The 27,368-nt window shown below is 43.8% G+C and overlaps 1 protein-coding gene across 2 annotated transcripts in view; it reads left to right on the plus strand.

Annotated features, from left to right (window-relative positions):
- The window catches only part of LOC127578420 (calpain-3-like), a 107,841-nt gene that overhangs the window by 63,158 nt on the left and 17,315 nt on the right, over window positions 1-27,368 (plus strand). Inside the window, exons 8-15 of one of the 2 annotated variants that reach the window (XM_052030440.1) lie at window positions 3,251-3,328; window positions 4,095-4,255; window positions 5,885-6,054; window positions 8,368-8,379; window positions 9,773-9,981; window positions 15,738-15,774; window positions 16,461-16,508; window positions 25,359-25,436. In XM_052030440.1, the coding sequence (XP_051886400.1) occupies window positions 3,251-3,328; window positions 4,095-4,255; window positions 5,885-6,054; window positions 8,368-8,379; window positions 9,773-9,981; window positions 15,738-15,774; window positions 16,461-16,508; window positions 25,359-25,436 (793 nt within the window). Of the gene's footprint in view, window positions 1-3,250; window positions 3,329-4,094; window positions 4,256-5,884; window positions 6,055-8,367; window positions 8,380-9,772; window positions 9,982-15,737; window positions 15,775-16,460; window positions 16,509-24,986; window positions 25,024-25,358; window positions 25,437-27,368 lie in introns of those variants that run through there. The other variant, XM_052030431.1, reaches the window with a different exon arrangement.

Raw genomic sequence — 27,368 nt, forward strand, 5'->3', positions numbered from 1 at the left:
TCTACCATCAAGAAGGACAAGAGCAGTAGGTGCAGGGGAATGCCACCTCCTGCAGATCCCCCTCCAACTCGTATACCATCCTGACTTGAAAATATAACGCCAGTCCTTCATCATTTGGTCTAAATCTTGGAAATCCCTACTCCCTATCTAACAGCAGTGTGGGAGCACCTGCACCAGAGGACTGCAGCAGTTCAAGAAGGCAGCTCACCACCACCTTCTCAAGGGCAATTAGGTATAGGCAATAAATGCTGGCTTTGCCAGCAATGCTCAGATCCAAAAAATTAGAATTAAACAAAGGCTCAGAGCGAACCAGTCTCGTCTGGCCGATTACAGTTTCTCAGCACCTCAGATTATCAGAGCGAAAGGGAAGAAAACAATCAGCAGAGCTTGCATTTCTGATCTGGTGTTTGTACTCCTTTTGTGTGGGTGTCACCAGCTCTCAGGTTTGTTTTCTGATCAATCCCAGTAATATTTTTACGCTATGATGGTATTTCAAAAAGGATATCAGAGTTAATAATTTTAAGTCTCAGAAAAGGCAAATAAAGCTCTAAGATACCTTTTCCATGCACTTCAGTTGGAAATTACTCTGTAAAGTAGAATTTAATGATAAAAAATAATATTACTTGCATGTTGTCCCTGGGCTTGAGAAGGAAAAAGATGGGATTGTCTGTCTTATGCTTGGTTAGTCCATGTAGTCTGTGTCTATATTTTTGGGGAAAGGATCTGCTGAGGCTTATTTGTGACCTCCCCTACCCCCTACACTGCTACCACCCAGCTTCACTTCCCACTTGTTAGCCGATATTGCTTCAGATTCTCAAATCCTCAGATGTTGTCCCCCTCCTTTGTTATCTTCACCCTTTCTTTAAAAGCATCAACCCTTAATCTTCACAGCTTTCTAAACCATTGCCCCATCTCAAACCTCTCTTTCCAATCCAAAGCCCTTGAATGCGCTGTCACCTCCCACCTTTACCGAGCTCCATGTTTGAATCCCTCCAATCAAGTTTCCACCCCACCGGAGAACTGACACAGCTCCTCTTGCTGATTAACATCCTGCATGCCTTAAACAAGGGCAAAGGTATCTCTTGTCATAACTCTTGACCTGCTTACATCCTTTGACATGGTTGTCTGTACTCTCCTCCTCCATCGACCATTCTCCAGCTCAGTGGGACTTCACTCACCTGGTTCCATATCTATCTACCTACCTAGCGATAGGGAGAGATTCGCGAGCAATGGCTTCTCTTCCGACTGCCGCACCGATATCCCTGGTGCTCCCAAGGATCTGTCCCTTGCCCCCTGCTATTTCCAGTCCATACATTGCTTCTCAGCAACGTCCTTTGGAAACACGGCGTGAATTTCCGATGTACACTGACCACGCCCAGTTCTACCTCACTGCTGCCTCTTGTGACCCCTCCACTGTCTCTGAATGGTCAAAGTGCTGTTGGACTCATTGCTGGATGGCCAAAAATTTCCCCCAGGAAGGTAATGGTAGTCGGACAGTATTGTTTCCCATCATTCCATGGACTCCATTGCCTAGCCACCAACTCATCCTTCTTGCTGGCAACTAACCTAGCTTACGTCACATTTGTGTCCGTAACCACCAGGATTGACTTTCACCTCCACAGCATGGCCCAGCTCTGCTCTTACCTCAGTTCATCCACCACTCAAACCTTCATTGAAGTCCTTGTCATTTATGGACTTAATAAATCACAGCACATCCGGCCGACTTCCTTCATCTACCTTCTGTGAACTCAGGTCACCAAAACTCTGTCCTAATTTGTACCAGATAGTGTGGTGTTCACCACTTTTCTTGTGCTCTGGAACCTACATTGCCTCAAATTTTAGAATTAATTTTTGTCTTAAATCCACCTGTAGCTCTCTTGTTACTTTCCACAGTCCTCTTTTGTAAATTCCTCCAATCCAACTGAACTTGAATATCATCATTCCTCCAATTCTGAATCATTCCCAAACTTCAGCTGGCAATCCTCAAAGCACTGGAGTTCCTTTCCAAACCTTAAAACTTGCCTCTTTGATCCAAGTGATAAATTGGTGTGTGAGTGTTGAATTTTGCTGGTTGGATCATTTGTTTCCTTAAGGAAGGACATCAATGAGTTAGAAGCAGTTTGGAGAAGGGTGACTAGACTAGTACATGCTACCCAGAATAGGCTTTTGAGGAAAGGTTGGGCAGGCTAGGCTTGTATCTGGTGGTGTTCAGAAGAGTGAGAGGGGGACTAGATTCAAAGACATTAGATCCTGAGGGGTCTTGATAGGTGGATGTGGAGAGGATATTTCCTCTTGTGGGAGAATCCAGAACCAGGGTTACAGATTAAAAGAAGGAGATACCCATTTCAGACAAGATAAGACAAACTTTTCTTTGTCTCAGAGGGTCATGCATCTTTGGAACTCTCTTCCTCAAAGGCAGTGGAAACAGTCTTTGAATGTTTTTAAATAGATTCATGATAAGCAAGCAAGTGAAAGATCTCATTGAACGGTGGAGCAGGCCTGAAGGGCCGAGTGGCCTACTCCTGCTCCTAATTTGTATGTATGTTTGAACCTCCTGCACCTGGCATTCCCAACCAAGTAAGGATGAGGCCAGACTTTGCATAGCTGACTGCTTACAGGGAATCGGACAAGAATGATGATTATTTATTTCTGGTTAGTGGCACAGTAGCATAGCAGTTAGCGTAACGCTATTACAGCACCAGTGACCTGGGTTCAATTCCTGCCATTGTCTGTGAGGAGTTTGTACGTTCTCCCCGTGTCTGCATGGGTTTCCTCCGGGTGCTCCGGTTTCCTCCCACATTCCAAAGACGTACAGGTTAGGAGTTGTGGGCATGCTATGTTGGCGCTGGAAGAATGGCGACACTTGCGGGCTGCCCCCAGCACATTTTCAGTAATGCAAAAAGATGCATTTCACTGTGTGTTTTGATGTACATGTGACTAATAAATAAATATCTTATCTTATCTCACCTAATATTTGGCTTGATGGCACATTTTATTTGAAGACGCTCTGGTGAAGTGCCTTGGGATGTTTTGGTGGTTTTTTTTGTTACGTTGTTGTTGTAACTGCTCACTGGCTAGAGGTGGGGTCTTGTTTGTGAAGCCCTCCTCCAGCAGGAGCTGTCAAAGAGTTCAGGACCTTGCAATGGCAGTTCCTGATTTCTATTCCATGGAAGGGAGGCAGAACAAAGGGAGGGACTGGGTGAATGTGGAATTTTCCAAGTCTGATGATGGTATTCCCTTCCCATTCCAGGGCCCGGGAGTGGTCTGATATCGAGAAATCGCAAAAGCAACGGCTGCACCATCAAATGAAAGATGACGGAGAGTTTTGGTGAGGATAAGTATCCTGTTGCCTGATGTTCAAACACACTGGCTGTCATTACTGCTGCCATTCCCTTCACACCACTCAACCCTAAAATGGCTTCGGGATTAGCAGTATAACATAATCAAAGACCCCTCTCACCCCAGTCATTTTCTCTTCTTCCCCCTCCCGTCAGGCAGAAGATACAAAAGCTTGAAATTACACACCACCAGGTCAAGGACAGTCCCGCAGTTATAAGATTTTTGAACGGGCCTCTTTTACGATAAAGATAAATTCTTGATCTCTCAATCTACCTTGTCGTGGCCCTTGCATCTTATTGTCTACCTGCATTGCACTTGCTCTGTAACTGTAACACTATATTCTGCATTCTGTTATTGGTTTTCCCTTTGTACTACCTCGGCATACTTATGTTTGGGAATGATCTTTACGGATGGCATGCAAAACTGTACCTTTGTACATATATTCACTGTATCTTGGTACCTGTGACAATAATAAACCAATTACCAGTAAATTAGCTTGGGAACAGCAGAGTGTACCAGAGGCATCACTTGGAGAGGTGTGGCCTGGGGCAGTGGGAGGAAATGGAACAGCCACAGGCTTCAATTCCTAATTTTTTTTGTTGCTGCTGTGCCTTCTCAGCCCAAGCAGACAAGAAAAGATTAAACTTGACTCAGACTTTAATCATTTGATGCCTCATGACAAGAATCCCGAAACTCCCAATGAATGATGGGCTGTTGGATGGAACATAACACTTCCTCTCTGTTGCTGTTTGCAGGATGTCTTTTGACGATTTCAAGAAGAACTTCACAAAGCTGGAGATTTGTAACCTGACGCCAGATGCACTAGATGATGACAAGCTCCACAAGTGGACTGTGTCCATCAATGAAGGGCGGTGGGTAAAGGGCTGTTCTGCTGGAGGCTGCCGGAACTACCCAGGTGGGTCCTTCTCTACTGCCAGTGGTATCTTTCTCTCCCATCCCTCCCTACCACTTTCTACATTTTGCTCTGCCTCTTGTATCTTTCCCTGTTTACTTATTTTTGGAATGTGAGGAGAATGCATTTAATTTCCCTCCTGTTGTGCTGTGAAGAGGCCAATAATATTTTCATTTCATATTTTCATACTCCAGTCCAGCCGAAGTGTCTCGACCTGAAACGTTGACTTTCCATTTCCCTCCATAGATGCTGCCAGACCTGCTGAGATCCTCCAGTGCTTTTTATGTTGCTCTAGTAACTGTGTGTGGCATGAGATTGGATTTACTCATGGACCACTGCTGCTTGGGGGAGGGGGTGGTACTCTCCCTGGCCTGCACTTGCTGAGTGCACTCACTGTTCCCATTGCTTCGTTCTTACCTGGTCTGAAGTATATGGTCCTGGAGCCAAGTGTTGAGGCTGTTTGGTGTATGAAGTCTTGATTAGGTCAACATGGGCATCCACCAAACTGCCCTGCAAACTTTTGACAATTTTTAATCCTTCTGAACATGACATTCAGAAACATTTAAGAGCTATTACAAATAAAATAAACAGTTAAAACGTTTAATTTAAACAAGGCAGTTGCATAAAATTTGCCTTCCTTCTGTGAGGCAGCACATTTGTCATGAAGAATGGACAAGCCCGTGGATCCTGCCCCAGGACTAATCTGGTGCAGGGTCCAATCCCCAGAGCAAGTGCAGGGACACTCTAGCAAGCTACTTCTCCACTGTCAGACTGCAGGGTCCAGTGGTGGAGTGCAGCTGAGATATCGCCAACACGGCTCGGCCAGCAAGACAGTGTCTAATGCACTCAGATGAGAATTGCAGGTGCTGGCTGGGGAATGGCCTGCGTTAGCTCTTTGTGACAATCTGATTATTTTCCTGGTGCCAATTTTTCTGCCCTTGATTTGCCTTCCTTCCCCCTTCCTGGTTGTGTTTGATTCTGTATGTTCCCTCTTTCTTTTGGGTAATTATGCTGCCTTTACCAGCAACACCCAGATTAAATACACTTTTAAAATGACTCTTAGATATACCCAAATGCACTGGAAGAAAAAAGTTCTGGATTTGTTTCCCCGGCAGGATGCAGAAAATACATCACACTGCCTCTTCTTGTAGAGACCTTCAGCATTACTTCCCTCATAGAATCAGGGCATGCACACACTGACTCTCCCAAAGGTGGGAGGAGGAAAGTTTAAAGGAGAGCAAGTTTTTTACACACAGGATGTGGAGCGTGCTGCCAGGAGAAGTGGTGGAAGCAGATACGATAGAAATGGTTAAGTGACATTGAGAATGGAGGGATATGGATCATGTGCAGCCAGATGTACGGTCTAATTTAGCATCATGATCAGCAAAGACATGGTGGGCCGAGGGGCCTGTTCCTGTGCTGTACGTTCTATGCTCCTTCCCCAATTCCTTTATTCCTTTGACTCTGACTTTCTCCCTTTGCTCCACCAATTCTTCCCTTGTCTGTTCCTTCTCTCTAGCTTTGGTTTTCCCTACCTTTATTCTTCTTTCTCGCCGTTTAGTTTTAGACTCTGTAAGAGCAGATCATCAATGACCAATCTTTTTTCTCCCTCCCTCCATTCTTTCAATTTAGACACATTCTGGACAAACCCGCAGTACCGGCTGAAACTCTTTGAGGAGGATGATGATCCCGACGACAAAGAGGTCCTCTGTACATTTCTCGTTGCTCTGATGCAAAAGAACCGCCGTAAGGAGCGCAAGATTGGCGTCAATTTTCATACCATTGGCTTTGCTATTTATCAGGTAACTTCTGAAGATAAAGCATGGGGAAATTTGGAGTTCTTTCCATTGCAAGATTTGCACATCTCAGAAAGGAATAGGAAAGCAATGGAAATCAAAACAATGGTGGCAGATATTGGAAATCTGAAATAAAATCAGAAAATGCTGGAAGTACTCGGCAGTTTGGGCAGCATCTGTGGAGGGAGACTCTGTTAATGTTTCAGGTCTGGGACCTTTCATCAGAACAGGAAACCAATGAGTTCTTTAGTCAGATAAAGGGACTACTCATGCTGGTGGTATAAGAAAGAATTTACATTTATGTTTCTCAACTCCCACAGTTGAAGACACCCAAAAGTCCTTCATAGGAATTAAAGTCCATCATTGTTGCATTATTGGGAAGCATAGTGGCCTATTTTCACACAGCAGAGTCCCACACCACATAAGATAAGCAGCCTGACAACTTGTTTGTGTCATGCTGGGAGAGGTTATGTGTTGATAAGGACATAGGGAGATCTCAGAAGGACCCATAGGATCCTATATGAAAAGAGAGCAGCACGTTTGAACGCCCCCACCTTCCCAATTAAGTTTCTTCCTGAGCCACAGAAGTGATCCTTAAAAAGGTCATAAATTACATTTGAGATGATGATGACCGTGATAAACTCACCCTTCTTCCCTTTGAGGGAGATTGCCTGAGATTTATTTGGATGAAGGCAAGAATCCTCCTTTCCTGTTCATGCAGGAGCCCCTGAAGAATCTGACCTTGGCCTCCTATTTCTATGCATGTGCTCTGCATAAGCAACAGCATCCAAAACCACAACATCAGTTTCCAAGTGCACCTGAGTGGCTCTCAGCTTCAAACCATCAGAACACTGCCATCGATTTGTCTCAAGTTGCTTGTCTGACTTCCAACATCATATCCTCTGCATTGCTCTACTTCCACCTTGGAATATCACCCAACTTCTCCTTATTCTACTCCATCTGCTGCTGATCCTTATGTCTGCAGGCTCCTTTCCTAGTGACCTCCACCATCCATAAACTGAGTTCATCCAGGACTTTGTTACCATCACCTGACTTGCACCAGGCCTGGTTGCTCCCTTTTCCTGAGCTCTGCCGACCTACGTTAACCCTTGATCCACCAATACCTCCGTTTTGTAATTCATACCCTTTAGTTTCAATCCCTCCATTGCCTTGGCCCTCCCTTCAGCCCTACTCCAGTTCTGGTCACTTTTTATCACAGTTTATCAATGACAGCCATGCCATCGCCTGTCTAAGCTCTGCAGTTCTTACCTCTCCTGCTCTTTTCCTTCCCCTCCTTTAAACCAAGTTTTTAGTGCTGGGTATGAAACAGTTGCGTAACACTCCCAGTAAGCATTTTTGTACATTTTGCAATTTTAAGGGTGCTATATTAATGCAAGTAGTTCCTATTGTTGTAACCAAAAAAACTTAAGCCAAACAGAAATAGGAAAGACAGGAAAATAGAGACTAAAATAATGCAAAAAGTGCTGGAGATACTCAGCAGGTTGGGCAGCATCTGTGGAGTGGGAAACAGAGATAACGTTTCAGGTCCATGATCTTTCATCAGACAGATGGAGATTAAACTTGATGTAAAAGGTATCAGTTTATCAGTCTATGAAGAAATGTAAATGATTCTGTTGAAAGGGAAAAGAATGGTGCTACGGGGAATAAAGAACCATCCCATGGAGTAAAGTGAGGGTCTTCCTGACTGAAACTGGTCTAAGGTTATTCTAATTCATTGTGATTGTAATTTAATAGAGGAAATCATACTCCAGTTCACAAACCTGCCTGATTCCCCTTTCCCCTGAGTCTAGTGTTGGCTTCTATAAGGATAGTTGAATTGTACCATAATGTCTTGCTGAGGGAACTGGAAATCTATCCCAGCGGGCAGGGCAGATCTCGATCTGTGCTGGGCTGGATTTAAATCTATGACCTGTGCAGCAACGTTATTCACCTTTATTCAAAATCTGGAAATATTTGGAGCCTTTTTTTTTACAAATCTGCGGCACATCTTTATTAATTTTTCATCAGTCTTCTCCAGAAGGAGCTGACTGGCTCCCCCGGTAATCCAGCTAGCTCCTGTCTTCATGTGCACCTGGACTGAGTCAGCAGACCAGCTGACTGTGTGTTTGGGCATCCCTGCCTTCCTGTTTCTCCTCATTCAGCACCCACACATGGCCACCTTGTAACTAGTGGTGTTCGCACTATGAGCAACTTTACCTTGCGCACACATTCCCTGCACTTATAAAGTTTGATTATGTATTCAAGTTTTTTTTATATAGTTGAAATTGTTAACATTTTTCCCTTTTCTTTTTGTTAAAGGTGCCAAAGGAGGTAAGTAAACAGAGAGCGGATGACTGTGGATTGCTGTAACATGTTTGTTCTAATGTTTGTGGTTACAAATTTACTCTAATGCTTTTTGTGACTCATTTGTTCTAATATGTTTGCAATGCCTTGTTTCCATGTTATTTGTACTGTATCATTCTGTTCTGAAAAGGCTGTGTGATTTTATGCTATTATAAGCAGGTTGGGCTTCACTTCAAGAAACCCTCCCTAATTGGGGTTGATACCACATGATCCAGAGATTATCACTCTTGGGGAACTGCTTTTTAACCTGATTCCTTGATCCTCTCTTAATAAATTTTCCATTTTAAACTCCCTAATTCTCCATTTTTAACTGTACTTTTATAACCTGCTGCAGGAAGAATTCTTCTCTCTATTTAGTTTTATAGAGTCGAAGAGCCATACTGCACACCATGTTTATACTGACCATCAAGTGCCTACCTAAACTAATTCCATTTTCCAGCACTTGTTCTGTATCCTTCTATGCCTTGACATTACAAATGCTCGTTCAGATACTACTTAAAAGTTGTGAGAGTCCCTTCCTCCACTACTTTCTCAGGCAGCACATTCCAGATTTCAGTCACCTTCTGGGTGAAAGAATTCTTCCTCAGATCCCCTATAAACCTCGCACCTAAACTTAAACCTATGCCCTCTGGTCTTAGACACTTCTGCCATGGAAAAGTTTCTGGAAATCCATCATACCTTGTGCCCCTCATAATTTTATATACCTCTACAAGGTCCCCTTCAGCCTCCTTTGCTTCAAGGAAAACAAACCCAGCCTATCCAGTCTCTTCTCATAACTGAAACACTCCGTCCCAGGCAATATCCTGGTGAAACTCCTCTCCACCCTCTCTAGTACAATTACATCCTTCCTATAGTGTGGTGATCAGAACTGCACACAGTATTCCAATTATGGCCTAACCAATGTTTTATAAAGCTGTACCATAACTTCCCTGCTCTTATATTCTAGCCTTGGCTAATGAAGGCAAGTATCCCATATACCTTTTTCATCACCCTATCTACATGTGCTGCCACTTCAGGGATCTTTGGACTTGTACATCAAGGTACCTCTGTTCCTCAGTACTCCCTGGGGCCCTACCATTCATGACATATACCCAACATTTATTATACCCTCCCAAAATGCATCACCTCACACTTATAAGGATTAAATTCCATCTGCCAATGTCTTGCCCAATTTACCAGCTGATCTGTATCACCCTGTAGAGTACAACTATACCCCTTCCTTGTTCTCTGTTCAGTGGGAAAGGTCTCTTCCCAGCCAATGCTGCCGGTCCTCGTTGAACCCATGTTCCTCATCAAAAAGGCAAGTGATTTTTACCATTGGAACAAAAAGGTTAATTTATTTTAATCTTTCTTCCCCCAGATGCAAAGCAATAAGCAGCACCTTCCCAAAGATTTCTTCCTCTACCAGGCCTCCAAGTGCAGGTCGAAGTCATACATTAACCTGCGGGAGATATCACAACGCTTCAGGCTTCCCCCGGGCGAATATGTGATCATTCCTTCCACTTATGAGCCGCACCAAGAGGGCGAGTTTGTCCTCAGGGTCTTCTCGGAGAAACAGAACATGTCAGAGTGAGTCACCTCTCACTGGGCAGGGGTGGGGATTGAAACTGGGCAAGGCAGCAGCAGCAGGCATTGCTTGCCAGCACCAAACTGAAAAATCCACTACTTTCTCAGGCCAGAGTCAGAGTCCATTGTCCTCTTTCAAAGGAGCAAGTGTTTTCCAAATGCAAGTAATGCCACCACTCAAAAAAAAAAGTTACCTGGTTGTATATACCTTGCCTTCTGGTGAAGTCTTATGCACAGAAATGATTGAGACATAAAAAGAGCAAAACTGCAGATGCTGGAAATCTGAAGTAAAAACAGATAATGCTAGACACACATGCAGCTAGTCAGGTAGCATCTATGGAAAGAGAAACAGAGTTGAAAGGTCATCAACCTGAAACGTTAACTCTTTTTCTGTCTCCACAGATGCTGTCCAACCTACTGAGCATCACCAGCATTTTTAGTGCATAATTTGTGTCAAGATATTTCAACATTTTTGAAACATTTCTGAGGTTTTTCTGACACATTATCTCTTTAGGAGCTCTCTTCGCTGCTGCCTTAATTAAAGCATAAGCTATTCATTGGCGGAGTTAGGGGGGCTAAAAGGGGTAGTGTCACCATGGGCAACTGCTTTAAGAATTAAGTTGTTGCACAAGTCAGCTGATTAAAACTTTCTCTCTGTTACTTTTTTAATTATTGCAAGAAAGTGAACCCCAATCAATTCTCGTGGCTCAGTTCTGTAATTGGCTTAATTCCAGCAAATTTATGATTTACTCCCAGTCTATACTATATTAGCAGATCCAAAGTATGGGGTCAGTTACTGTTAGTTGGAAATGGGAAAATTTGATAATGTAACTGCATTGATCCAGACACTGTAAATGTTGGCATCACATTTTGAAGATAGTGATTTATGTTTCATCTAGCATGTCACGCCTATAAATTCTCACAATATTTATTTGAGGTTTTGATGCTCTACAGAATGAAAAACTCTCCCATCTGAGCAAAAGGAAGGGAATTACTTGTTGCAACACAACAGTTCCTTATGGATAAAGTCTAGAACCTCTTCCTTATCTTTCTCCTCATATATCCCCCTTCCCTCGGTACCACCCTCCCAGCTGCCCATCACCTGCCAAGCAATGTATCTTTCGAAAATTTCAAACCTGTGGTCGGTAGATACTTGGAAAGCAAAGAAGGTTCTGAAACCAAGTGCCTAGATGGGTTTAAGGTGCAGGTGAGCTGCAACCAAATTAGTTCGAGGGGATGAATATCCTTCTCCTGTTCCTTTTATCCTACATTCAGTTCAGTCACTCCCATTGATTGTTCTGAAAGCAATTGTTTGGACTGTGATTCAAGCTTTACTGTTTAAATTGGGGTAGTCTTAATGCCCTCCTTATTTGTTTATATTCATTCAAGGAATGTGTGCTTTGCAGGCTGAGCCAGCATTTAATTGCCCATCCTTAGTTGGCCTTGAGAAGGTGGTGGTGAGCTGCCTTCTTGAACCACTGCAGTCCTTGAGGTGTAGGTACACCAACAATGTTGTTAGGGTGAGAGTTCCAGGATTTTGACCCAGTGATGTGATGAAGGAATGGTAATATATTTGTAAATTGGTCTATTATTGTCACATGTACAGAGGTACAGTGAAAAATTTGTCTTGCATACTGTCCATACACATCATTTCATTGCAACAGTGCATTGAGGTAGTACAAAGTAAAACACTAATAGAATGCAGAGTAAAGTGTTACAGTTACAGCGAAAGTGCAGTGCAGGCAGACAATATGCTGCAAGGCCATAATGAGATAGATTGTGAAGTCAAGAGTCCATCTTATCATACTAGGGGACTATTCAATAGTCTTATAACAGCGGGATAGAAGCTGTCGTTGAGCCTGATGGTACTTGTTTTCAGACTTTTGTATCTTCTGCCTGATGGGAGAGGGGAGAAGAGAGAATGTCAGAGTGGATGGGCTCTTTGATTGTGCTGGCTGCTTTACCAAGGCAGCGAGAAGTGTAGACAGAGTGCATGGAGGGGAGGCTGGTTTCTATGATGTGCTGAGCTGTGTCCACAACTCTCTGCAGTTTCTTGTGGTCACAGGAAGAGCAGTTGCCATACCAAGCTGTGATGCATCGGATAGGATGCTTTCTATGGTGGATCGATAAAAATTGGTGAGGGGTAAAGGGGACATGCCAAACTTCCTTAGCCTCCTGAGAAAGTAGAGGTGCTGGTGAGCTTTCTTGGCCATAGCATCCATGTGGTTAGACCAGGACAGGCTATTGGTGATGTTCACTCCTTGGTACTTGGAACCCTCTCGACCTCAGCACCATTGATGTAAACAGGAGCATGTGCACCGAAGGCACTTAAATTACTTGACATTCCTAAAGAAATTAAAGGGACTATAACAAGACAAATCCATCAACCTAGCAACATGCACCCCAGCTTCTGAATGAAGCGACTGCAGAGATTGGACACATTGGAGGTGATCTTCCAACATTCCCAGTGTCCTGGAACTGTCCTGGGGTGTGTGTTGTTAGGTTGAGAGGATTTGCCTTGTCATAGTCTCTTAAATTTCTCCAGTTGGTAAATGTATGCTGTGTCAGATGCTTTATAAGCAAGGAGGTAAAAGGTCACTGGGGTGGCAGGAATGCAGAATTGAGGTTACAATCAAATCAGCCATGATCTGATAGGGTGGAGGAAGGGGCTTGAGTGGTTGATGGGCCTACTCCTGCTCCTAATTCACATTATTAAAATCAACATTGATATTTAAAAGGGAGATAAATATTAGCCTAATGTCTGTTGATGGCAAAATGTATTAAAAAACTCACTGTAGCACTATAAGAGTTTTATGAAGGGAAAATTATGTTTGAAATATCTAATAGCATTTTATTGATGGTGTAACTAGCAGAGTAGATAAAAGTGAATGTGATCTCATTGATATGTACAACATTCTTACAGGGTTTGGCAGCGTCAATGCATAATTGATGGGATGTCTATGTCAGGGAGCACAATCTCTAATAAAGCATTGGCCATTCAAGACAGGGATAGAAGAAATTTATTTACCCGGAAGATGGTGAATCTTGAAGTTTTCTACTCAAGGGGGTTGAATATCCACTAGGGTTGTTTTCTCTGAAGCACAGAGGCTGAGGGAGGACCTGATAAAAGTTTATAAAATTATGAGAGACATACTGTAGATAGAGTAGATGGTTGATATCTTTTTTCCAGAGTCAAAATGTCTAATATTAGAGGGCATGAATTTAAGGTGAGGGGGGAAAGTTCAAAGGAGGTGTGAGGGGCAAGTTTTTTACACAAAGAGTGGTGGGTGCCAGGAATGAGCTGCCAGTGGTGGTGGAGGCATATATGATAGAGGCATTTAAGAGGCTCTTTAGGCACATGAATATTGCAGAGAATAGAGGAATATGGACCATATGCAGGCTGAAGGGATTAGGTGTCATTAGCTGAATTAGTTCAGCACAACATCATGGGCTGAAGGGCCTGTTCCCATACAGTACTGTTCTATGTTCTAAGAGGCCTGTGGAGGCATAGTATATTCTAGATAGAGACAGAGAAATTGTTGAATATGAAGTGGATCATGGGATTTGCGATTAGCACAGGAGAGTTGTGTTGAGGTAAAAGAACAATGGTGATTTTTATTGAATGGAAGAGCACAGTTATTGAGTCATAGATTCATACAGAACAGAAACAGGACCTTCGGCCCACCATGTCCATGCCAACCATTCTACTTACCTATACTAATCCCATTTACTAGCATATGGTCCGTAGCCTTCCATGCCTTGCCAATTCAAGTACCTGTTGTGAGAGTCTCTGCCTCCACCAACCCCTCAGGTAGTGTGTGCCAGATTCTAATCTCTGTGTGAAAAAAGTTCCCCCTCAAATCTCCTCTAAACCTACTACTTCTCATCTTAAAGCTATTTTCTCTTGTCTTGTGCACTCCCACCATGAGAAAAATATTTTTACTATCTAGCCTATCTCCCTCATAATTTGCTTTACCTCTATCAGGTTATTCCGCAGCCTCCGCCATTCCAGGGAAAGTAAACCCAGTCTATCCAATCTCCCCCTATAACTGAAATGCTCCAATCCAGGCGATGTCCTGTTAAATCTTCTCTGTATGCTCTCTCCAGCGCAGTCACATCCTTCCTATAGTGGGGAAAACATGAGGTGCCAAATGGCCTGCTCCTGCTTCTTTGTCTTGTGTTCTTGTGCTAATGTTCTTGTTTGAATTTTCAAAAGGCATTTTAAACAGCATCACGAGAAGGTCCCCCCGATTTGGGAGTAACATATCAGCATGGATTGAAGGTTGGTTACAGAACTGAAAGAATCAGTAGGGAAAAACTGACAGACTGTAAAAAAATGAAGTATCACATGGATCAGGACCAGGCCCTCAGCCAGTCACAATTTGTATCAATGCCTTGGACAAGAAGATAGTGTGATGAATCCAAGATTGCTGAAGAAGCAAAGCTAGGTGGGAAAGAATGCAGAAATTGGAAATTGATATCAGCAGGTTGAGCAAGTAGGCATACATGGAGTATAATGTGGGAAAATATGTGATTCACTTTGGTGTGAAGAAAAGAAAAAACACAGTACTTGTGAGGTAGTGAGAAACCAATAAACGTTGATGGTTCATGAGATGCCAGGAAGTAAATGTCTTTGTGCTGACAGCAAGTGGGGAGGCAAATGGTAAATTGAGCTCTATTGCAAGGGGCTTGGGTACAGAAGTAAAAAGTCTCACTGAGGTTGTACAGGACTCTGTTGAGACCTTACATGAAGCACTTTGTGGGTTCAGCCTCAGTACTTGCAGTGCATATTCATTGGATTGATTTCTTGGATGACTGGTTTGAATTCTGAAGAGAGGTTGAGGAAGATTGGCTTATTCTGGCTGGGGTTTAGTGGAATGATCTTACTGAGATATGCAAGATTCTGAGTAGGATTGTCAGGGCTGATGCAGGGAGATTGTTTCCTTTGGCTGGAGAGTTAGAACTAGCAGTGGGCTTTGAATAAGGGACAGATATTTAGGGCTGAGATAAGAAATGTCTTTGCACAGAAGGTTTGAAACCTTTGGAATTCTCTAACTTTAAAGGGCTACAGATGTTCAATCACTGGGTATATTCAAGACTGAGGTCAGTATGCAGGATTGCAAATAACAAATTTTTACAATTTTTACTGGTATAGTTGTATTGCTAACATTGCTGATTGCGTCAGCCGCTTACTTACCACACCCTGCACCAGCTCCTCCCAGTTTACTTTATCAATAGCCTTTTGGACACTAAGGAGTCAAAGGATATCAGGATTAGATGGCAAAATAGCCAAGGCTATTGAATGGTGGAATGTGTTTGGTGAAGGGGTGGAGTGGAGCACACAGGAGAGGGGTGCAATTGGCCTACTTCTGCATTTAATCCTTAGGCTTTTCAGTCCTTAACATTTCATGATGTTTCCTAAAGTAAGTTACTGAATCAGTTGTTCTGTTTTTGGCAATCTGACTGCATCTGGTAAGTTCTCCTCACATTACCATATTAATTAAATTTAGTTTCACAACTCTCTTGGTTGGTTTTGAACCCAAGACCCTCATCCAGTACTATAACCACACCCAAGTCAACTGAATGTTAGTAGGTGTTTCTGTTTAAACAATTAACCTTCCTCATGTTTACAAACCGGAGAAATCATTAGGCAGTACAACCCTGTCTCAGGACAACTGAAATGCAATTTAAAACTGAAGGAATTTTGGAGAAATGTCTCATTCTCTTTAATAAATGTATGTGTGATTTATTGATTTCAGGGAAACTGAGAACCAGATCATAGCTGACAACCCTAAGGTTTGTACCATTTTTAATTCTATTCACCTTTTCACTCTTGAGTAATGTTATTGTATTATTTTTGAAGTAAGAAAGATTTCCAAGAACAGAAACTCTGTTCCTGATAATAACAGATCACATTAGTCTCAGTAACAGATCACATTCTGATAAGTTCTTTTACTTCTGAAGTTATAACCAAGAGTTCCTTAGATGCTTTCCCTGTTCTACTATTGTCTGAGTGGAAATGCCACCAAACCTACTCCAAAGTTAAGCCATCCAACCAGAAAAACCTGGGCGGAGGGTTTGGGAAGTTTATTTGCCAGGGCAACACATTGCTAAATATTCTCCCATAGCGGCTACACCACCCTGTCCTCTTAATTCTAATTTTGGCGCAAAGGGTTTAGGGGTTTAAACTATCCAGGACCAGGAGCCCAAACTGATGTCCCCATCTCTTGGCAGCATTGATCATACATGACATTTGTTGGAGCAGCCAATCCTAGCCTGGGCTGTGGACACTCAGTTTCACAATACTTGAAGTTACAGCATATCCGCTGTGGAACTTATAAGTGCACTATAACACACTGGGGGCTGGGGGGGTGGGGGGGGGGGTTGGTTGGTTAAGGCCTATTGTTGGATTGTTTAGAACCTTTCCAACAATATTTAAAGTGATTTCAAAGCTTGACGTTGACCTTCATTGTCCACAACAGCAAAGGCTCCATTTCCCAGAACCAAGAACTCTCTCAAGTAGAGATGAGGTCAGTTTGAAGATAAAATGGTAAGTCGTTTAACCCAGAGGATAGAGAGAATAGAGTGGTTTATTTGGAATACTACCATTCCCTGCTGTTTCCACCAGCTTCTCATTTAATGCACTGGTTCTGCTGTCTAGGAAACTGTAATGTCCAAAGATTCGTTATTGTATTCTCCTGAAGCAGTGGAGGTTTTTGAAGATAGGGAAAATATTTTCTTCAGGTGAAATATAATTTCAGCCAGGCAATAGGCAACTGGTATATAGGAATTAAAGTACACCTGGTCTTATATTTTTATACCAGTGTCCAATCCACACTCCTTTGTCCAAAGCCCCAAGATAACATGTAACCCAAAATTCGCAAGAAGTACTCAGAGTTTATTACATTGCCAAAATGTTGTTTAACTGCCTCATCTTCTTCTTTCCATGTTACTTTCCATGTTCTTTCTAACTGGTCTTTCTTCTCCCTCTGCCTAATCACCTTCTGTCATCTCAGCTGAAGGTACGTGAGCTCTGCTGTTGTCTGTTCATTGCGCTTCACCAGTGCATGGGGGTCTGAAAACACTTGGACAATTCCGGTTCACTCAGGGGAATGCTGTGTACCTGAATGGAGGGCGTGGAAGATCCAGTGGGAAAGATGCCTTTAACTTGTGCAAGCCTTCTGGGTGCACTCAGGTGTGAGGTCTTCCTCTGCAGTGACAGAGCCGGAATGAATGTGCCATCAGCGTTGCAATGTGCTCGGGATTAAGCTCAGAGTGCAATAGCCTGTCAATAACCTTCAGGCAAGGGATTTCCCTCACATTGATGGAAATATTTCCTCTGCCTTGTGATCTGTTTGTGAACTTAATCACTGTTGGCTCCCCACTTAAAAACAGAGGGCAACCAATCAATATGTGAAAACACTAGAAATTCAAATGGGGTTGATTTTGTGGGATAGTGTAAACTGGTGGTAGGGAACCAGTAGTCTGTTTGATATCTCCATAGAAACATAATGGGCAGGATTTAAAATGGATTGCGGGCTCACTGTCTCCCACCTTACATAATGGTGTGGAGTTGGAGTCTACCCCACTACCATTACTTGCCCAGTACTCTCTCTGGGCGGGTTATCTCTCAGGCAGACAGCGTGCAGAATGCCCAGGCTGTCTGCACTATACTTCAGACATACTGGAGTTAATCGTGACTTTGTGTGACAATATAACATGGTGATCAGTTGAGAAATAAAAGCCAAGGGAGATGTAACCCATTTTGCACTGTCTCACAAGGTTGAAATCTACCTCACTATGTTCAATCAGCAGACTAACCCAGGCTTGTTGGCTTCTGCCTGTTTCTTGAATAGATTGTGTGCCTCACAGCCAATTTGCATGTTTTGTGTGTATCATTTCTATCCTACATGGTGGTCAGATAAGCTAATCCTGGAACTTGTGGCCTATAGTCCATCAGTGAACTAAGTGGTTAGAGGGAATTAAATGGGTTATTTTCCAGCTTCTGAGCTGCCTACAGGCCAACCCTGTTTGGTCAAGGATTGACTCTTGCATTACACTTCCTCCAGCTATCTGTTTTCAGGCCTCTCACTTCCCAGGTACCAGCTCCTGCTTACTGTCAGCTCCCAACCTCTCTTCCTACCACAAGCAGCACAGGGTGTAATTTCCTCATGAGCCATCAGAGGCTGATGTCCACACTGTTGAGCTGACTGACCCGTTTTCCATGATTTTAAGCCCAGAGACCCCTCTTCCCGACTAGTCCACAGATTCCTCAGCGGGAAATCCCAGCTCATCTCTCTCTTCCAACCCATTCTCACAAAATACTAAACCAAGGCTTTCTTCCTGAAGTACCATTCCAAGGACTATTTGAATAGCAATCTAGGAATCTCACTCCAACACAGGTACCAATTTGATCTTTCATGGCAAGTTACCGACATTTCACCTGCCAGCTGCAGTTTTCCCCTTGTCCTGGCCCTATTGGGACATGATTCTTAACTGTCAGGATGTGGGATCACAGCTGCTGGGCCCCTCCACCACAGATTGTTTTATCAGACTTTACTATGCCTCCAGCTGTACAGTGAACCTATCCTCTGTCCGTCCTCACACAGGGGTGGGGATTGGAATCCTTCTCTGATTTAGTGGTCATTTAGGACAGTTCAGGTTATTTGTAGCCAACCTTGCTGCTGCCTTGCTGAGGCAGCTGAGGCCAGGACAGGTATCAAACATGGGATTTTATTGGTCTTAAATGGCTCCCAGACTGTTGGACAACTTTTCATCCGTTTCCCTCCCACTGAGATGGCAGGAGGATGGAGGCCGAGTCTACTGCCAGTTTTGGCCAGCTTTGTTCCAAGTTTGGACCGTTTTATTTAATGTTCCAGTTGGTTATTATTGGTCAGGACCACCTATTAGGATATAATAACATCTTTTCTTTCTTGAAAGTTTGTCAAATAATGGATTTTACAGATGTTTCCTTGAAGGATCATTTATCATTCTGTATATTTCAATTTAAGTTGTTACTATGCCCCCTTCTTAATACACCCCCTTCGTAATACACCCCTTTCTTCATAACTTCTTCTCAATAGCTTTGTGAAACCTCATTGGATCAGCCTCTTCCCTCATAATACCACTTCAAAGTCAAGTTTATTGTCATATGCGCAAGTACATGTATGCACAGTTGCAATGAAAAACTTACTTGCAGCAGCATCACAGGCACATAGCTTCAGATATGCGACATTCACAAGAAAAACATAAGTTAAACATGATTTTTACAAGAAAGAACACAATTAGAATAAAAAAAACAAAGTCCATTGTAGTGCAAAGTGGTCATAATGTTACTATACTGAGACAGTGATTAGGGTTGTGTAGGTTGGTTCAAGAATCAAGTGTTTGAACGCTTACAGATTCATTGTAAAATTTGATGGTGAAGATAATGTTTGGATAAAAAATGGGAGGGATAATCTAGCGATAATAGATATCTTCAAAACTATTCTCCATTTTTGAAATCAACTCCCACTTCTTGATGTTTGAAGAGTGGAGAAAATATTTATGAGGCATGTTTAAAGCATTGTTAGTAAGAAGGGCTTGTTAGGAGTGAGGGTAGGCAGGAGGTTGTGAAGCTGAGTGATAGAACCTTCGGCCCGCAATGTTGTGCTGATCTTTAAACCTCGCCTAAGACTATCTAACCCCTTCCTCCCACATATCCCTCTATTTTAAATTCCTCCATATGCCTAGCTAGTAATCTCTTGAATTTGACCAATGTACCTGCCTCCACCACCGCCCCAGGCAGTGCATTCCATGCCCCAACCACTCTCTGGGTAAAAAACCTTCCTCTGATATCTCCCTTGAACTTCCTACCCATTACTTTAAAGCCATGCCCTCTTGTATTGAGCATTGGTGCCCTAGGAAAGAGGCGCTGGCTGTCCACTCTATCTATTCCTCTTAATATTTTGTACACCTCTATCATGCTCCTCTCATCCTTCTTCTCTCCAAAGAGTAAAGCCCTAGCTCCCTTAGTCTCTCCTCATAATGCATACTCTCTAAACCAGGCAGCATCCTGGTAAATCTCCTCTGCACCCTTTCCATTGCTTCCACATTCTTCCCATAATGAGGCGACCAGAACTGGACACAGTACTCTTAAGTGTGGTCTAACCAGAGTTTTATAGAGCTGCATCATTACCTCGTGGCTCTTAAACTCGATCCCACGACTTTTGAAAGCGAACACCCCATAAATGGTCTTAACTACCCTATCCACCTGTGAGGCAACTTTCAGGGATCTATGGATATGGACCCCCAGATCCCTCTGCTCCTCCACACTGCCAAGAATCCTGCCACTAACTTTGTACTCTTCCTTGGAGTTTGTCCTTCCAAAGTGCACCACCTCACACTTCTCCAGATTGAACTCCATCTGTCACTTCTCAGCCCAGCTCTGCATCCTATCAATATCCCTCTGCAATCTTCGACAATCTTCTACACTATCCACAACACCACCAACCTTTGTGTCATCTGCAAACTTGCCTACCAACCTTTCTACCCCCTCATCCAAGTCATTAATAAAGATCACAAAAAGCAGAGGTTCCAGAACCGATCCTTGTGGGACACCGCTAGTCACAGCCCTCCAATCTGAATGCACTCCCTCCACCACAACCCTCTGCTTTCTACAGGCAAGCCAATTCTGAATCCACACGGCCAAGCTTTCCTGGATCCCATGCCCTCTGACCTTCTGAAGAAGCCTACCATGTGGAACCTTGTCAAATGCCTTACTAAAATCCATGTAGACCACATCTACTGCACTACCCTCATCAATCTGGTCACCTCCTCAAAGAACACTATCAGGCTTGTGAGACATGATCTGCCCTTCACAAAGCCATGCTGGCTGTCCCTGATCAGACCATAATTCTCTAAATGCCCATAGATCCTATCTCTAAGAATCCTTTCCAACAGTTTGCCCACCACAGGCATAAGGATCACTGGTCTATAATTCCCTGGACTATCCCTACTACCTTTTTTGAATAAGGGGACAACATTTGCCACCCTCCAATCCTCCGGTACCATTCCCGTGGACAATGAGGACTCAAAGATCCTAGCCAACGGTTCAGCAATCTCCTCCCTCACCTCATGGAGCAGCCTGGGGAATATTCCATCAGGCCCCGGGGACTTATCTGCCCTAATATTTTCTAACAGCTCCAACACATCCTGTCTTGATATCAACATGCTCTAGAACATTAACCTTACCAACATCCTCAGCGTCATCAAGTCCCCTCTCCTTGGTGAATACTGAAGAGAAGTATTCATTGAGGAACTCACGCACTTCCACAGCTTCCAGGCACATCTTCCCACCTTTGTCTCTAATCGGTCCTACCTTTACTCTCGTCACCCTTCTGCTCTTCACATAAGTGAAAAATGCCTTGGGGTTCTCCTTAACCCTACTCACCAAGGCCTTTTCATGTCCCCTTCTTGCTCTCCTCAGCCGCTTCTTAAGTTCCTTCCTTGCTACCCTATATTCCTCAAGAGACCTATCTGATCCTTGCTGCCTACACCTTATGTATGCTGCCTTCTTCCTCCTAACTAGATGTTCCACCTCTCTTGTCAACCATGGTTCCTTCACCCTGCCATTCTTTCTCTGCCTCACTGGGACAAATTTATCCCTAACATCCTGCAAGAGATCCCTGAACAACGACCACATCTCCATAGTACATTTCCCTTCAAAAATGTAATTCCCAATTCACACTCGCAAGTTCAAGCCTTATAGCTTCATAATTTGCCCTTCCCCATTTAAAAATTTTCCTGTCCTCTTTGCTCCTATCCTTGTCTATGACAATGCTAAATGTTAGGGAGTGGTGGTCACTGTCCCCCAAATGCTCACCCACCGAGAGATCTGTCACCTGACCCGGTTCATTACCTAATACTAGATCTAATATGGCATTCCCTCGAGTCGGCCTGTCAACATACTGTGACAGGAATCCGTCCTGGACACACTTAAACTCTGCCCCGTCTAAACCTTTGGCACTAAGCAGGTGCCAATCAGTATTTGGGAAGTTGAAGTCTCCCATGATAACAACCCTGTTATTTTTGCAATTTTCCAAAATCTGCCTCCTGATCTGCTCCTCAGTATCCCTGCTACTACCAGGGGGCCTATAGAATACTCCCAGTAGAGTAACTGCTCCTTTCTTGTTCCTAACTTCCACCCATATTGACTCTAGAGAGGATCCTTCTACATTATCCATCCCTTCTGCAGCTGTAATAGTGTCCCTGACCAGTATCGCCGCCCCTCCTCCTCTTCTCCCCCCACCACCCCCATCCCTTTTAAAACACTGAAATCCAGGAATATTCAGTATCCATTCCTGCCCTGGTGACAACCGTCTCTGCAAGAGCCACAACATCATAGTTGCAGATGCCAGATAGAAGTTCCCTGGTGGCTGAACGATTACCCATTGAAAGTGGAACAGAGAGAGGGGATAGCAAGGAGGAAATACCCTTTGTAGAAGTAAATATCCCCACTGAGGAAGGCTGGGCAAACATCAAGAAGTGGGAGTGACTTGGAAATGAAGAGTAGTTTTGAAGACATCTCACAGTGATGGAGAGAGAAACGAAAATCTTGGCAGCTGTTGGGGGGGGGGGACAACTTGGGGTTGGGTTGGGGGCAGAGGGTAGTGTTATTTGGTAAGGGAAAGGTGGTTCAGTTTGGGGTTCACTGGGATGGTAAGATCTGTTTATACTGAGCTGATGTGTTGAGGCTGAGGGAGCTGAAGCTGTATTAATGCAGGCTCTGGTAAGATGGTGGTCTTGGGTTTTAATCACACCCAACCAAAGAACATCTCAGGCCAGGCAGCAATTTCAGGATTGAGGAACAGCTTTGGGACTGAATGGAGGAGGAATGTGGGCTTACAAATGGAATCTAGATCCCCCTGTGCCTCCAGATATTGGCGGGGGTGACCAGTCAGTGGTGAGGAGGTAGGGGCCAAGGAAAGAGATGACTGTGCAGGCAGAGGAAGAACCCATTGTAGGAGATACAGGGGGCATGAGACAATCCTGCAGTGCCACGAGAGGGTAAATGTCAGTGTATATCAGGAAATGGCAGGGAGTCTCTACCCACACTACAGGCTTGCCCATATCCCTACCTTAATCACACCCTTCCATCGCAGCCTTCTCCCCCCATATGCGGCATCCTTGTATTGAGTCTTCAGAACAGCTTTCTGATGGGCTTGGGGTTCTTGATCTGAAACAATGCCTGCAGAACCCAGGGCACTTCCCTGGGAGGGAGAGACGCTGTAAAATGTCAAGAGTTTGGAGCAAAGGAAGAGCCTGCAAAGTGTCCACATTGTCAAAAGCTTTCCACACCCAAAGGTAACCCTTCCCAATCCAGTATGTAAAGGTCTGAAAATTAAATGAACAAAATGTACCCTAATTCTACTTCACTTTCTGCCACTTTTCTGCACTGTGCCTCATTCCCTTTGCTGTGATACAGGGACTGCTGCTGTCAGCTGCCACCTTCTACCTCACCAAAGTCAGTTCCAATGGTGAGTATTAGCAGGCGGGATTTCTCTTCCATTATCCCAGTGATGCCAAGGTCAACTGTGGCACAGCCTCTGTGTAGCAGGTTGCCCAGCACAGAGTGATGTGAATGGGTCCATCTCGCTCTGCTGATTCACTTGACCATAACATGGGTGGATCTTGCTTTTTACTGTACCTTCAAGGCACCTGTCAAACCCACACCATGTCTCCATCGTTCACCAGCATCTTCTCTAACTACTCCCTCTCTCCTCTAGCCAATCATCTTTGTTTCTGATAGAGCTAAGGACACTGTAGACTCGGAGAAGGAAGAAAAGGAGAAAAGAAAGGAAATCAAGAAAAAGATCAAGGTTTCTCCACGTGCTAGCATGACTCGCTGTTGCCTGAAATAATTGAAACGCTCTGCATATCTCTTTCCCAGACATGTCAGGCACTGCCAGAGGAAATCCAGATGCTTCAGGATGGGAATGGACTAAAAGTTTGACAGGGTTCAGGAGCTGCACAGTAATTACTTAATGTTGTGCTTTCCAGATTTATTTGGGGATAAACTACTGAGAGAGCAATAGGAAATCCAGGGATTTGGAAGGGAAAAAGGGCTGGAAGTTAATTCAATCAACCAACAGGATCTGACAGCCACTGAGGCTTCCTGCCTCCACTCCAAGTTTTTTCTATGGTATCTGAGTTCCAGAGAGAGGTTCACCAACAAAGCCGAACCACAGAATCATGTTCCCACTCCCAGAGCCTGGCCAACCTCATTGGATGTTATACCCAGATAGTCTCATTCACAGACCAGCTGTCAGACAGCCTCACTGGCAATACCAGACACCCAGACATTCTCACTGACAATACCAGACCCCACAGATGGTCTCACTACCAACACCGGACACCCAGATGGTCACAATACCAATATCAGGCACTCAGACAGTCTCACTGACAAAACCAGGCCCTCAGACAGTCTCACTGACAAAACCAGACACCAGACAGTCTCACTGACAAAACCAGACACCAGACGGCCTCACCAGCAATACCAGACTCCTACATACTTCACTGATAAGACCAGACCAGCACCCTCAACTCACCACCAACAAGACTGACTCCCAAACAGTTTCACCAGTTAGATCTGACTCCTGAAATTATGTCCACAGTCGAGCCTAAGAGCGAGACACTCGGAGGTACAAACTCAGTTAAAGGATTATTTTTAATGGGGTTCTGACAGACTATTTGTTTTGATTGTAGCTGGCTTATCAAAGGAGATTTCGATAGGTTGATCCCTTATCCTTTTTTAGACCTATCCAGGGTGTCGACATGGATTACAATGACAGGAGATTCAATCAGTGTAAGAAACAAATCAGCAAATCTTCTCAGGGGACCCTGACTTTGCATGTGGCGAGAGAGATTTAAGATTGTGTGTGGCTTCATTTTGGGAAAGGCAAAACCATCAAAACAATTGGTAGCCCGAGGCTGATATGCTGAAATGCCTTGGTTTTGTTAACGGCCAAGTCGAGGACTGAAGGGAGTTATAGCTGAGCAACTGAAGTGAGTATAGATTTAGGTTTGTTTGGACTATTAACTGAAGTAGCCTTACACTGCAAAATGTGCTTCTAACTGCTTAAAACTTGTAGATACATCTAACTACCTCCTGTGGGTCAGTATTGTGTGGACATCGATGGTTTACCAGAGCTGAGCCCCACAGGCCTGTTGTTAACAGGATCGCCCCTTGCTAAAGCCATTTGCTACCAGAGGCCTGATCTCAAACTTTTCACTTTTCAGACATTATCTCGAGCAGCTTTTGGTGCAAGTGTCTTTTCTGAGATACTAAGGGAACCTTCAGCAACTGTATAACCTTTGGTTTCATTTCTGTCCATGGTCAGCCTTCACCAATGACAACCAAGGAGGAGAGTGAGGAGGATCTACAGTTCCACCATATTTTCAGACAGATTGCCGGAGAAGTAAGTACATCTGCCTCCAAATCATTTGCTGGAATATTTCAGACACTTTACCAGGTATTTCTACCGTCTCGAGTGGGACTTGAAACTGGGAGTGGTGCCAGAGCAGCGTAAAGGATACTTCGTCAGTCGAAAAGGAGGGGAGGAGAAGCCCAGGCCAGTCAATGGGGATGCTGGGGAGACCTTCAGAAGAATTATTAGCACTAGGAAAAACGGAAATCAATGAACAGCAAAGATTTGTTAAAGGCAAATGATGTTTGGCTAACTGGATTGAATTTCCAGAAGTAGAACTGCTGGTCTTTTTGACAGAGTAAATACAGCACAGGAAAATTCCCTTTGGCCCAAAAGGTCCATACCGACCATCTAAGCTAGTCCCAGTTGCCTGAGTTTGGCCCATATCCCTCTAAACCTTTCCTATCCATGTACCTGTCCAAATGTCTTTTAAATGTTGTTGTTGTATCTGCCTCAACCACTTCCTCTTGCAGCTCGCTCCATACACGCATCACCCTCTGTGTGAAGAAGTTGCTCCTCAGGTCCCTTTTAGATCTTTCCCCTCTCACAAACCTATGCCCTCTTGTTTTTGATTCACTTTCCCTGGGAAAAAGACTGTGTGCATTTACCTTATCTATGGCCCTCATGGTTTTATACATCTCTAAAAGGTCACATCCCTCAGTCTTCTAAACTCCAAGGAATAAAGTCCTAGCCTGCCAAACCCCTCCCTATAACTCAGGCCCTTGAATCCTGGCAACGTTCTTGTAAATCTTCCTTGCACTCTTTCCAGCTTAATGACGTCTTTCCTACAACAGGGTAACCACACACAACTCCAGGTGCAGCCTCACTAACGTCTTGTACATCTAAAGAACTTAAACTAATAACATGGTTGTACAGGGCATAATTTCAGAATTGAGAAACTTGGAAATGTAGTAAGCTCTCAGGCAGATATGAGCAGACTCCAGAAGGACCTGGACAGACTGGTGTGCCTACTGACATTAAATGCAGGGAAATGGGAGAACTGAGTCTGGTTCTGATGTTTCAGTAATAGGGTAGGAAGGAGGCACAGTGGTGCTGCTAGTAGAGCTGCTGCCACACAGCTCCAGCAACCCGTGTTCAATCCTGACCTCGGGTACTGTCTGCGTGGAGTTTGCACATTCACCCTGTGACCGAGTACGTTTCCTCTGAGTGCTTCTGTTTTCTCCCACATCCCAAAGACTTGTGGCCACTATGAATTGCTCCTAGTGTGTAGGTGAGTAATAGAACCTGGGGGGAGTTGATGGAAATGTGGGGAGAATAAAATGGGATTAAAATGTAGGATTAGCATAAATGAGTGGTTGATGGTCAGTGTGGACTCTGTGGGCTGAAGGGCCCGTTTCCATGTTGTACCTCTCTTTGACTCTATGAAAATTTAAACCTAGTAACTAGACCGCCAATTAAATCTTGGTGATGGGGAAAGTTTAATAAACTACTGTATACTTGGACAGAATTGGAAGTTGCTTGGACAAGTGTAGATTGACTAGATCAAGCATAGATTTGATAATGACTATCGTATCTAATTATGGACTGATTAGAATTACCGATCAGGTAAAAGAGAAGGTGGTTGGGGAAATGTGGTTGATGTGTATGAATTTCCAAAATGCATTTGATGAAGTGCCACATAGTAAGTCCATGGAGTGAAAAGGGCCATAGTGGTATGGATAGAAAATTGGTTAAGTAATGGGAAAGGGAGATTAGTAATGAAAGGTTGTACTTTCAACTGAAGAGGGAGTGTACAGTGGAGATCCCTGGGAAGGGGGTGGGGTGGTACTTGGAATACTGCTTTTCTTAATATATATAAATGACTTGGACATGGGTGTGTAGGGCAATTTCCACACTAGCGCAAAGCTTGACAGTGAATTGTGAGGAGGTCATAGTGAAGTTCAAGGAGATACAGATAGGCTG

The sequence above is a fragment of the Pristis pectinata genome, chromosome 1 (assembly GCF_009764475.1).
Source record: "Pristis pectinata isolate sPriPec2 chromosome 1, sPriPec2.1.pri, whole genome shotgun sequence".
In the NCBI taxonomy this organism is placed as follows: Eukaryota; Metazoa; Chordata; class Chondrichthyes; order Rhinopristiformes; family Pristidae; genus Pristis; species Pristis pectinata.